Raw genomic sequence first — 14009 nt, forward strand, 5'->3', positions numbered from 1 at the left:
GAGAATTTGGCCATCAATGTCAGTTAAGCAATGACATTTGATTGAACTAAGTGATCAGGTAATTTAGATTATTGTTTAAATATTGTTTAAATACTAGTGTGCATATGAGGGGACATATCCTGATCATATATGATCCAAAAAGGCCTAAAAATGAGGGTGCTCTGGGTGTAGAAGCCCAACATACCACAGCTTACAAAACTGCGCTGGCCATCACAGAGACAGAATATGTAAAAAGATGTAATTACTCTTTAAAGAAAAAGAGCCAAAAATACGGGGGAACCCCATAAAGCTTATAATCTTGTATAACTATACAGTATATCAGGACAATTTAAGTACAATATTATATATGAGGGTTTTCTCATACATTCATAAGTAATTCTTATGAGCACAATTGATAGATAGCACTTTGTTTGTCCCAAGAGGGTGATTTAGCTGTTAGTTTTTGTGGAAAACCAATAAACACAAAGTCATTAAACAAAAATAAGGTCAAGACTTCAAAAAGAAATTATATTGTTGAAGAGTCTCTTGCAAAGTATTTCTTTTATTTGACAGCAAAGTTCTGATGTCTTTCTAATAGACAGACTTATATAAGAAGGCCACCTGATGTTGTACAAAATGCTGTAAGTGCACCAGAACAACACATAGTGTTGTTGTGACCAAGAACTCCAAACTAAAGACTATAGTGACAGCTCTAATAATGGTAAACATACAGTATAGCCAAAAAACTGAAGCGTTAGTTATTTACTTCAACTTAAAATCTGGCATTTGTGGCGTTAGTCTGTGTTTCTTGTTTTAGAACCAAGTCAACAGCTGAAACTTGACAGTCATGTATCATACTATCATTGAATTTCTACTGCCAAAGAACAATACATCTCTAATAAGTGTGGACCAATTGTGTGGAGTCAGTCCAATTCATATGCTGCAGTCTAGAAATGGGTTACAGAATCCCATCATGGCAGTGATATATTGACATGTTTTTATATGTTTGTCTTTGTGTATTTTGTATTTTTAGCATGAGGATTCTATTACTGGGGTTTACTTTTCACTTTGACTTCATGTCTTGTTTTTCTTATTTACATGATACAATTTAGAAGCATCACATAACCGTGATTGTCGCACCAATGGTACCACAGAAGTGATGCTCTAAATATGTGGCAGTCACATTATTCGTTATCCCTTAGTAGATGCACTAACGTTCAGGGTTCTCATTTAATATAGTTAGCTTCAGCTCTAAGAAGACCCTAATGTTAGGTTTTTTTGCTTTTGGTTTTGTCTTTATTATGTTCTTGAGTTCTGAGTAATGTCTTTTCTTTTTGATTTTGTTTGCCAGATTCATTTGCAATCTCTTGTTTTTTCACTCCTTGCTTTGCCTGATTATGTCTTCAACTTGGTTAACCATCTCCTGGTTGTCTTTAATATCTCACAATAATCCTTAGACATGTAGTGTGTCCCAGTATAGGCAGTACATCTCTAAAAATAACCAAAGGACATTCAACATCAGTGACACAAAAAAATGTTTACCACTGTGTTGCAAACTGCAATGGAGAATTAAAGACTGACAGTGTAAACATTTTGTTATGGGTAATTTGAATCCGTTTTTCATTAACAGTAAATTGTGAACCAAAGCATCACTGCAATTAGTGTTCCAAAGAGAATCTCACTCTAAGGAATTTGAACAGGGAGAAATTTCATAAGCATTTTGTACCTAGGGGTAAACCTTCGATTCATTCAGTCGAACACGAAACAAATAAACTTCCAAGTCTATCCCAGCAAGACCATACGTTCAGTTTTTTATAATGTTGAGAATGGAGCACTTTTGTACCAAGGAGGAATTTTGGTTTTTTACAGAAAGAAAACTTCTGACTTGGTTGTCACAGTCCCAGTGAGGCATTATGCAGAAGTATTGCTGTTGCTATAGAGGAACCTTAGTTGCATTTCTTGACACACTTTTGCTGAATAATTTCTGGGCTGAAAGTCCAAAGTGTTAGTTTGTCAGAGAGAGGATGTGTAGCATTGTTCATAACGGCACTCAGTTTTGTTTTAACTCTGTCCTTTGCTACTATCTTCAAGGGGTCCAAAGTACATTCCATAACTGAGTCTGCCCTTTTAATTAGCTTGTTGATTCTGTGATCCACTCCTGAAGTGATTTTACCAGCCCAACACACCACAGCACAAAACTGCCCTGGCCATCACAGAGACAGAATATGTAAAAAGATGTAATTACTCCTTAAAGAAAAAGAGCCTACTCTGCATTTTCTTGTATAGTTGCTCTGTATTACTAAACCAGTCCAGCTTGTCACTGACCCCCAAGTATCTGTAGTAGAGTACCACCTCTTCATCCGCTCCCAGAATAGTAAATGGACACAGAGCTACTTTGGTGTGGTGAAAGTAAATAGGGAGTTCCTTGGTTTTGCTGATCTTCAGATGCAGACAATTCTGTTTGCACCAAGAAACAAAGTTTTGCACCTGCTTCCTATACTTTGCCTCACCCCCTTTGTCATTACACCACATTAGTGCAGAATTATCTGAGAATCTCTGCAGCTGTTGTTATATTTATAGTCTTAGGTGTACAGGGTAAAGAGAAAAAGAGACAGGCCTGTTCCTTGTGGTTCTCCAAGGTTCCTCACACAATCCTAGAGTCTCAAAAACTGCTGTCTCCCTGACAGAGAATGCATTATCCAGCACACCATGGTCTCACCCACTTGCATGTGTGTGAGTTTACCCCTTAATGGGGATGCCTGAATGGTACTGAAGACCCTCACATTGATCACATACATCAAAAAGCTTGCATTACCAGTCATTAATTACAGCATTCAGTCAGAGAAAAATGGTGCAGAAAGCATCCCCATTAGGCTTATAAACAATGTCCCCCTCTTACAGTATAAGATTTCAAGGTTTACTCCGGGAAAATGTGAGTTCTAGTATGTGGCCCACCAACCATATTATGTAACTAGCAACTATTCACCAGTCTGAAGGGGTGCCTCTGTGGGATGCTGTATGCCAGTGATGGAGACATCAGTTCAGTTTCAGTAGAGTGGTGTATAAGCAAGAGAAAACATTTCATATTAGTGGTGTAGAAAATGTTTGTGAGTGTAACAATAACTGAAACAGAGAGATTATGTTGTTTTCACTAATATTTCTTTTATGTCAGGCTTATACTTTAAAGTGTTACACATGCCTATACATCTAATAATCCAAATTTTGGTTTCTTAAGTGTACATTTTATTTATGCAGTGCCTTTCATATCTGTTACTTACTTGTTTTTGTAGTTAATACAGAATGGATCCAATCACCGTTTGCAGCCAGAAAGAGGCCCACATTCCAATGTTCTGCATGCCGTGGAGGGATTTGCACTAGTGCTACTGTGCAACTGCCAATCAACTACCCGCAAATTAGCAGTTTCCATCTTAAGGGAGATCCGGGCATTGTTTACTTTAATTGGGCAAACTGAGGTAAGGACCACTCTCGTTAAAATGCTTTGAAACTGGACATACAGTATACACGAAAAGATTCTGAAAAAAAGAACACGTAGCAAACAGAGTACATATTCTCTATGTTACTGTTAAATATAGCAGCCCACTGAATTATCTGCCTATGACCTCACCAGTTAAAACTTTCTTCTACTACCAATAAGAGATTTTCTTCTACCCAAATTTTATCAGGACGTGAAGACATAAGAACAACAGAAATTTGACAACCAAGAGGTGTCCATTCAGTCCATCAAGCTTGTTTGTGTAGCCAATAGCTAAACCATCCCAATATCTCATCCAGAAACGTCTTGAAAAGTTGTCAAGGTTTATACTTCAACTGCTTGCCTCAGCAGTGTGTTCCATATTTCCACAATTCTTTGTATAAATAAATATTTCCTGGCTTCATTCTTAAATGCTCTTCCCCTTAATTTCCACTGGTGTCCTTGACTATATGCCTCACAATTAAGCCAAAAGAATTCTACTGGGCCTACTTTACCGATGCCTTTGAGTATTCGAAATACATGGATTAGGTTCTTATGCAGTCTCTTCTACTGAAGAGTGAACAGGTTTAATTCTCTGAGTCTGCTATAGGACAATGGCCTCTTATGACAGTGACACATTTAAAGTCACTGAGCTCTTCAGTACGACCAAGTGTTTTTCAATGGAGGTTGTATGTTTTGTGCACCTCTTAACCATGGGTGTGTCTGAACTCAATCATCTGGAGTGGTGTCCACATAACTTTGGCTGCACGATGTAGGTAAATCATTAACAGAAAGAGAATATCATTTTAAAACAAATGTGCCCTGCAGTTAAGTCAAGTTGGTATTCTCTCGCTAAGATTTATTGTTATGGTGGAAAAAAAACACATTTCATGTAGCTGTTACTACAAGTGTTAACTCTTGTCCACCACAGTGCAGTCAGATTTCTTGATTTTATTGTGTCACAGGATGTCACCTTTATTGCCACAAAAAAGTTATATTACTGCATAAAAAAAAAACTACAGTAAATATTTACTGGGAAGAGGTTGATTTGAAAATGCTTATCTTTAAGATCACTATGTGCAGGTGTTCACACAGGTCAAGCTTGAAAATCTTTTCTACATTTCTACTAAGAGGATTGCTTCAGCATTTCATTGACTCGTGTTACAAGTTAGCAAACTTTAGCTAGGATGGAGTCAGAAGGATGAGATCAGATGGGCTCTCTAAAATAATACATTGGTTCCGAGTCCCTTTATTTTTTAATTTATGTGTGTAGTCTTGTCCTGAAAAGGAGTCTTCTCGGGATTGTTTTTCCACTGTTGTACTTTGATTGCACGACCATGTGAAAATTGTTTCTATATATAGGGTGTCCCAAAATTCACGCAAGAAGTAATTTTGATAGAGAACACAGGATTTAATTAAAAAATTGTATATTTTTAATTGATTCATAAAGTATACAGTATAGGATTATGTATGGAATAGCATATCGGGTAAATGGCCTCCATGGCTTTGCTGGCACATACACACTCTTTTGTCGAAATTTTCCATGACCGTTTTGCATAAATGTGGCTGAATTTCATTGATACAGCGCTCAATTTCCTCCTTCAAGGCGTCGGTGGTCGTGGGCTTGATGGCATAAACCTTAGACTTCAAAAAAGCCCAAAGAAAAAAGCCCAACGGCGGTAAATCGCATGATCTGGGCGGCCAATTCTGATCACCAAAACGGGAAATTACACAACCAGGAAATGACTCATGCAGTGATTGAATTGTTTCTCGGGCTGTATGGCATGTGGCACCATCTTGTTGAAACCACATGTCGTCCACATCCATATCTTGCAACTTAGGCACAAAAAGCTGGATTATCATGTTGCGATAGCGAGCACCATTAACTGTTATTGCCTGACCAGCCGCATTTTCGAAGAAGAATGGTCCGATGATGCCTCCAGCCAAAAATCCGCACCCAATAGTGACACGTTGTGGATGCATTTGTTTCTCAACAATCACTCGTGGATTTTCTGAACCTCAAATGCGACAATTTTGATGATTAACAAAGCCATCAAGATGAAGATGATTTTGTTCGAAAAAATTGAAGAAGTTAAATCACTATTCAGACCATATTTTGTACGAAAATTGTGAACTGTAACTGCCAAACCTTCATTATTTTTTAAATATTGCTCAACAATGAAAACGTGTTGTTCTTTCGTGTAGCGCTCCATTTTAATAACCCTGAACTGTGAGCTGTCACACTGTCTTTTTTTTTCATTGGCAACACTTTACTGCACAAATGGCGCCAAATTCAAATCTTCCGTGAATTTTCGGACACCCGTTAGATGCTTTTTCACAATGTTTGATATCTCAACACAACAGGAGGTATGGATATAATTCTTTTTGTAATATTTGAAATTAATGAAGTTCTGTGTCTGGTAGGTGAATCATCCGCTTTTCTTTTTTTTCCAAACAGGATGATGATAAGCCAATGATTGAAGTTATGGATCAGTTAAGTTCTGTGGTTCTCGAAAGCTTCCTTCATGTTGCTGTTTCTGATTCTGTAAGTACAACTGACATAATGTGTAAATGCATCCCTTGGATCTTGGTGAACTTTCCAAAGGTGCTTTTTGTTTAATTTCTCTGGATCCTTTAACTACCTGGCATAAACCTTCTTAATGGTACTGTAGTAAATAATGGACGTGTCATGTCACTGTGCTCTTTGTTTGTATCTATTAGTACATTTTTGTTTTGGCCTGACTATTACAGCTGCATGAGGATCAACATCTTACTGCTGTTGCTTTTATGTCCTAAAAAGACTTTGTTTAAGAGGAAATTGTGTTATACAGGGTGTTGAGTAATGAATAAGGAAGAGCCATAAATGAGTTTTGAGCTATTAGCCCTAGCATGCTATTTAGCTAAATTAGTTTAAGTTGAGAGGCTTACATAAACAGAAAACAAAATCATCTGCATCTCCATTCATACTACAAAGTGCAGGAAGTCTGTTTCTTATGGAACAAGACCTTGGACATGCTGGATAATTTCCAGAGAAGTGAGGTCCTGTGAAGGACCCAGCAAGGTTTATTTATTTATATTTAGTTCTTTGAAAAGCTTTGTTTTTTGAGATTTTTTTTGATTAACTGATATTCAAAAGACAAGTTTGAATAAATAAAAGAAGTTAGAGTCCAGGGTGTAATGTGTAGCAAAATTGGTTAAAATGCAGAAAGCAAAGGGTTATGGTGCAAAGCACCATATGTTCCAAATGTAACACCATAATTTATCTGTAAAAAAAATTCTCACCATGGCATTTGGCCACTAAAAAGTTTTTTTTTTTTTTTTTATCGAAAGCTCAATCCATTTTGAAAGGTAAAGTATAAGTAAGGTGTTGTCAGGTCTGTGGCACAGATGATGACGACAGGCAATGGGAGTACACAGATTCGGAATTAGCCAGTGGCCTTCTTATTTTATTTTGCCCATGCCCATTTTGATTATAAAATGTCAAGGAGCACTAGTGAATCGGGATGTACTGACGCACACTGAGTCACTTCAGAGAACTTAACTTTGGGATGAGGTTTGGAGAAGCTCCACATATGTGAGTAATCATTCTAGGTGGAACCCAAAAGCCCTGGGGCTGTGTTGTCATCCCATCTGAATATGAAAGTTCTTGTCCCCAGCTTGTTTCTAAAAATTCAGTTCTACTTGCTGCCATTGATGTAACTAGTGTAAGCTTAACAAAATACCTTTTAAAAATAACAAGAAATATATGCATGTTTATAAAGTACATTCTGTTGAATAATTTCTAGTGAATTGGCATTACGGTTGTTTTTTTATTTATTTATTTATTTTTGCGAAGTACAGATTTCACAAGAGAAGCCAACTCACCCCAAGACAGTTTATCATATTCTAGTCACCTAGTGTTTGCAAAATAACTTCCACTGGTGATCTGCATGTCTCTAGAGTATTAATATCAATTGCACTACTATGTATTTTGCTATGTGTGCGTTGTCCTCTGTGAGAAGAAATATTTGCTAACATGTGTCTGAAATTTGATTTGCCCTTTACTGACTTGCAGCTGTGGACCCATGTTGTTGATGAACAAATCATTTTAAAGAAACAGCTAGAATCCATGCTACTAACTGGCTTTGTAATTTTAAAAACTTTCATCATGTATCTTCATTAACTTTATCTACAAACTGAGGAAAAAGTCAGTGGACAGATTGCTGATGAACGGAGAATGAAAAGAACAGCCCCTTTCAACCATAGCTTTCTGCACAGGCCTTTTCTGCTTTAGTGGAATCTGTTAACATGGATGTTATAAAGTTTTCCTAAACAGCTTTCACTCTGTTATTTCTTCTTACGCAGTAATACCGCAAAGCTACCTGTCATAAAGTCATTGTGAATTTTTGGAACATCATTTACTTCCAGATTTGCTCCCTTGTTAGAGAACTGTTTTGTACAGCTCAGTGGATGAGTTTCCTGAGGCATTAAAAAACAGCATTTGTTTCTATTGCACATTTTCATACAGAGAATGTTGCTCAATGTACTTTACAAGATGTCAGAGAGAAAGGTACAAAGAAAAACAAGAATAATAATGAATAAGTAACAAAGGGAAAAAATAAATTTAAAAAAATGTAGAGATTTATTAATATAACACAGGCATATAATTAGTTTAATAGTGGTGTCCTTATATACACAATCTTATTGAAGTCATTACAGATGAGTACAATGATAAGGTCAGATGACTGGGAGGACAGAAAAAAAAAAACTAAACTACATTTAGGCTGGAGAGAAAAAACAAAATCTGCAGGGGTTCCAAGGCCAAAAGACCACCAAGCCCCCAGCGGACATTCTACCTGAAGTAAATGTTCTCATGTCATTCATCAGTGTTTCTAGGCTTCATCCCAGAGGATTCAGTGTAGTGGGGCTCATGGACATCTGGGACACCCACCCATCTTCATTTCAGTTTCACAGGAGGCTGCACAGTACCTCAGTCAGGTGGTGGCACAAAACACCACCACAGAAGAACCAGAAAAGAAAACAGAGAAAAGTTGAAATTAGTAAAGATTGCAGATGCCTGAAGAATATTATAATTTTATTTCTACATGGTCTATTAAGAGTACAACTAAAACGTAGCTACAGGGAAGCCACATTTAAAAAGTGGGTTTTTAGCAGTTTTTTTTAAATGTTCCAAAAGCATATCGCTATTGGTAAAGTATTCCAGATTATGTGTGCCTAACAGCAAAAGGCTGCCTTACCACTTACTTTAATGCTTAGCTTCTTAGAATAATAAGCAGACCACCATCAGAAGATCTAAGGTTATGACTTGGAGTGTAGGGGGGCAGGCATTTCAAATTGTAGGAAGATTATTTAAGGCTTTATACACCATTACTAGTATTTCAAAGTCAGTTCTGAACAACATGGCTAACCCTAGCCAATGTAACAACGGCAAAAGTGGTGAGATGTGCTCAGATTTTCTTTTTCTAGTGACTCTTCTTGCTGCATTCTGCACTAATTGTGGCCATTTAATGGCTTTCTTAAAGGGTTCGGTACTCATAGCACTTATTTTTTCTGAAATAGCAGTTAACACATTGAAAACACGTCTGTAAATACAGAATGATGCTCATTTGAAGCTTATTTACATTATAAGCTGTAAGAATGTGTTGAATGCAGAATGTGTTGTAGTGTGACTTTTTTGATTATTTTTTATAGTTAGCTATAATTATTTATAATTGGGAGTCTTAGCATAACTTTTTAATTGGATTTTAAAGTGAATATTAAGTTAAGAGGCAGTTGTTGCCACTCAGCTGCTACAAATCTGAAAGGAAATTCTGGAGACTCCAGAAAAGTATGGCTGAGAAGTATCACTCAATTAATTAATTTTAAGTTACACCTTTGCCAGTGCCAGTAATCAATTAGATAATTCGGTAAGGCTATCCATCCAATATCTGCTGCTTATCTGAGGTCGGGTTGCGGGGGCAACAGCCTGAGCAGGGAAGCCCAGACCCCCCTCTTCCCAACCACCTCCTTCAGCTTCTCTGGGAGGACCCCGAGGCATTCAGTAGACATAATCCCTCCAGTGTGTCCTGGGTCTGCCCGTGGCCTTCTCCCAGTGGGACATGCCCAGAACACACTGTCCCGAACCACCTCAACTGACTCCTCTCAATGCGGTGGAACAGCGACTCTACTCCGAGTCTCTCCCGGATAACTGAACTCCTCACCCTATCTCTAAGGGAAAGTCCAGCCACACTGCGGAGAAAACTCATTTTGGCCGCTTGTATCCGCGATCTTGCTCTTTCTGTCACTACCCAAAGCTTGTGGCCATAGGTAAGGGTAGGAACATAGATTGACTGGTAAATCGACAGCCTCACCTTTTGGCTCAGCTCTCCCTTCACATCGATGGACCATTGCAGAGCCCGCATTACTGCGGATGCTGCACCCATCCGTCTGTCAACCTCCCGCTCCATTCTTCCCTCACTCGTGAACAAGACCCCGAGATACTTGAACTCCTCCACTGCTGGCAGTAATGTGTTCCCAACCCGGAGAGAGCATTCCACACTTTTCCGGCTGAGAATACTTTTAAAAAATGGGTCTTTGATCTTCTTGTGTAACAAAGTGAATGACATTTAGATGTGTTTCTTCCATTCATCCTTTAGAGAATGTCATTTAAAGTGAATTAAATTTAGATTGTTTTCTCTTGCATGGAGAGATTCAAAAGGATACAACACTAGTGGAGAACCCATAAGGGTTTGCTTCATTCACCGGGCTCTGCAAAGCTGGATTTGATGGGCTGACTGAATGGTTAATTCCTAGCTTGCACAAATTTTGAAAACCCAAAACAAATAATTCACAAAACCACAGGCAATAAAGGAGCAAATGGAAAAGATTGTGAAGAAGTAGTAAACATCAATTTTTCAGTCTTGTGCTCTAATAAAACCAGAGAAACCAACAGCAGGATCAGTCTTCCTGTTATGTCATGGTTTGGACATCTTGGATCCCATAAGACCTCTCAACATCACCAGCCAGACTAAGTAGTATGAAAGAAATAAAAAAAAAACAGTGCACAAAATCAGCTATGACACCCCATCTGTCTCTTTTGCAGATGCACTTTTTCCATTGCAGGACACACTCTTGAACACTAACTGGAGGAGTGTGCCAACAATGCTAAGCGCTGTCCCACACCCATAACAATATGGTTATAATTTTTTCAGTTTTGGTCTAACAACATGGAGACACATCAATGCCAGTTGTAAAACGTTAGGGCTCACTGGAGCATGTAGACTACGTTTTGTCCAAGCACTTATAATCCTTTTTGTATGTTAAATGATTTTAGTTTGAATTTATTTGCCATTAAACTTGGGAAATTGCCCTATTTGTGACCTGATTCAAGGAAGAGATTTTTATTTTCTTTTGGTAGTGAGAGGCTGCCATAACAATAACACTTCCTGTTGCAGATGCAGTTCCTTTTCCTCCAGGGACGCAACAAAAAGAATTCTCCAGATTCAGTTGCTCTTATTTCTTTTTGCATCTGCCTTTGAGTGCTTTTTCAGACAGTAAATTAACTTCCGTGGCCTCAGATTTAAGCCCTAAAGTCAATTGGCAGCGTGCTATTAAATGTTTTAAAGTGTATTTTAAGAGTGCCCCTAAGGAGCTTGACTGCTTGAGAAAAATATAAGATAACAGATTAGAAAGATTTATAGTTGATGAGAACAAAATCAGACTCTCGTGCTTCTGTAAGTTTGGTGTTAAAGTCTTACTTGTGAATTTATGTGTCTGATTCTAATTACAGAACATTTTTTAATAGACTATTCCCGAATAACATGAATTACATTTGCAAAAGTATAACAGAAACTTTCACTATATTAAGCATTTCCAAAATATAAGGGTTCTAATTGAAATACTAACATTTCAACAATTTGTATTTTTTAACAGGCCACTTTGCCTTTTGCACACCATGTGGACCTTCAGTGGCTGGTGGAGTGGAACGCAGTGCTGGTCAACAGCCATTATGATGTGAAAAGCCCATCTCATGTCTGGATATTTGCACAGTCTGTTAAAGATCCATGGATCCTTTGCCTTTACAGTTTTTTAAGACAGGAGAACCTGCCTAAACACTGCCCCACAGCACTAAGCTATGCCTGGCCCTATGCTTTCACCAGACTGCAACTCTTAATGCCATTGGTAGACCCCAAGTGAGTACTTCTTAGATTTTTTTGCTTTGAAATTTTCAGAGTAATTTTAAATGGAAATGTAGAACAAACATTAATCAGTTCATCTAGAATTCTAAAATATGATTAGATGCAAAAAGGCAGTAGCCAACTCACCAGATAACTAGAAGAATGATGGGCCTTACTGTAAAAAAATAATTAGGCCCCCATAATGTGAAATCAAATTAAACCTAATAAGAAAATAGGCATCATTGAGTTAGATCAAGCATATAACCTACATAAAAGGTCAGTAGTCATAACTGGGCTTTAAGAAGGTGTGAGAATGATAACACCATTAACCTTTTCATTTGGATGTGAAGTAGGCAAACCTAGAAATTACAAAGCAAAACAACAGTCATGCTGTCACTCTGGGCCCCATGGGCCCTGCATATATTTCTGGCACTGAATGTGTTCTCTATCAACCATATCTGATTTGAGATCAGAGATGTCACTTGGGTTCAACTAAAACTGATGTCACATTATACGACTTCTAGTCATTGGGTATGTCAGACTGGCCTACTTCAAGTGCTGATCTTGTCACCGTATCATGTCAGTGCAGACGACTGGAAATCTCTGGGCATGTCACCTTTACCAACTGCTTCCTGACCTTATAGCGCAATCGTGCTTACATGTTTTTGAGAAAGCCAGTAACTTCCGTCCTGGCAGTGCTTGTGCTGTACGAAGTATTAACAGCTTCAGCGAGTTTGGCCACAATCTCTGCCCTTTTTTCTTTTTTACATTCTATCATGGTGTGTAAACACAAGATGTCAGACAGACAAACTTCTCTTCTGGCTGTTAGGTCCAAAACACCTACCTTCTTTATCCCTTGTCAATAGTATATCATTTCAGATGAGCATTTATTGGTTGCCAGCTCTCTTGCATGCAGAGCCTACCCTGTGACTAAAGACAAAATCAAGCACTTTTGATTTTGTCAGAGTGAGTCGCTGGCCGTGCACTGCCGACTGCCCCTGACTCGCTAAGATTTTATAAATGAAGGCTACTACTGAAAAGTCATGTAATGTGATATGGCCTTAAGTCAAACAGCAAATGTGACAGTGACGCTGTTTTTACAATGTAAAAATTCTATTATTATTAGTGTAAATTTATGAAATAATGGCTGACAGCACAAGAAAGTTGCTTCACTGTCAAGATGAGATTACTGTCATAGTCATGATATGAGAAACAAATACAGTATATCCACATTAGATATGTCATATCTTTTCATATTTTGTTTATTTTTCTAGCTGCTTAGTCTGTTTCATAACAGCTTAGCTACTTTTTATTGTGTTTAGGTTAGCTAACATGGAGAATGGCCCTGTTTATTACAGTAGCTTCCAGCTTTGAACAGCAGCTAATGAGAAATGCAGCCTCATCTAAATCAGTCCTTCTTCATGACAGTTACAGGGCATTTTGGGAACCTGCTCCCATACTCTGTTAACCATGTTGTAGTGTAATTTGTGGGGCTCTTTAATTGCAATATTATACAGCTGCAATCTCGACATTTCACAAGGTGCCCTCCACTTGCTTGTTCGTGAAGACAGTGTCATGTGATGTGCGGCTTTATGTAGCCACTGCAGCATTTGCATCATGGGTAACATCAATAATGATTTTTTGATGCTGTCACCTGTAAACCCATGGGTCCAGCACTCAGTGAAATTTGCACAATCTCCATGCATTTATGTAGGTAGTCACAAGACTCACCCATTGACCTCATGGCCAAGCCGGAGTTGCCTGTTTGGGAACAAGTGAGCTGTGTGTGTGTCTGTCTATCCTTTTCAGTGGGCATTTACAGGTTTTTGCTGAGTTACACTCTCTCTTCTTATAATGATAGCTAGGATAAACAGTTTTTTAAATGAACAAGTGTTACAGTACATGTTGTGAGCATCACTGCATCAGATTTACTTTGTAAATTTCTTTTCCCTTAATTTGTGTACCTTACAGTAGCCCAGTATATGCAAAGAAAATGAGCACAGCAGGCAGTGTGGACAACAATGTGACCCTTTGGCGAAACTATCTCATTCTTTGCTTTGGAGTAGCAAAACCCAGTATTATGAGCCCTGGCCATCTAAGAGCTTCAACTCCAGAAATTATGGCCACCACTCCAGATGGGAGCTTCAGTTATGACAATAAGGTAAACTTACCAGGGATTGCTAGAACAATGTGATATGTATGTATGAATACTAAATACAATGTCCTTTTAAATCCATTGCATTTTGTCATGGAAAAGTAGAAGAGCTGCATTATGAATTCCCTGAATAAGTATAGAAATTACAGTGTTTACTTTGAATAGTGTTCAGTAACATCTTAAAAGAATAGTGTATTCATAGTAATCTTTTAACAAGAAGTGTTCTTACATTTAACAATTTTAATTG

At 38.0% G+C, this 14009-nt stretch overlaps 1 protein-coding gene across 11 annotated transcripts in view; it reads left to right on the forward strand.

Moving 5' to 3' along the window:
• The window catches only part of LOC120523983 (protein furry homolog), a 468780-nt gene that overhangs the window by 322440 nt on the left and 132331 nt on the right, over window positions 1-14009 (forward strand). For all 11 annotated transcript variants that reach the window (XR_005632732.1, XM_039745747.1, XM_039745746.1 and 8 more), the window contains 4 exons: window positions 3270-3452; window positions 5910-5996; window positions 11363-11622; window positions 13579-13768. Coding sequence is in view for 10 of the 11 variants with exons in the window: in XM_039745747.1 (XP_039601681.1) it covers window positions 3270-3452; window positions 5910-5996; window positions 11363-11622; window positions 13579-13768 (720 nt within the window). In the remaining variant the exon portion in view is untranslated. The remainder of the gene's footprint in view (window positions 1-3269; window positions 3453-5909; window positions 5997-11362; window positions 11623-13578; window positions 13769-14009) is intronic.

The sequence above is a fragment of the Polypterus senegalus genome, chromosome 2 (genome assembly GCF_016835505.1).
Source record: "Polypterus senegalus isolate Bchr_013 chromosome 2, ASM1683550v1, whole genome shotgun sequence".
Lineage (NCBI taxonomy): Eukaryota > Metazoa > Chordata > Cladistia > Polypteriformes > Polypteridae > Polypterus > Polypterus senegalus.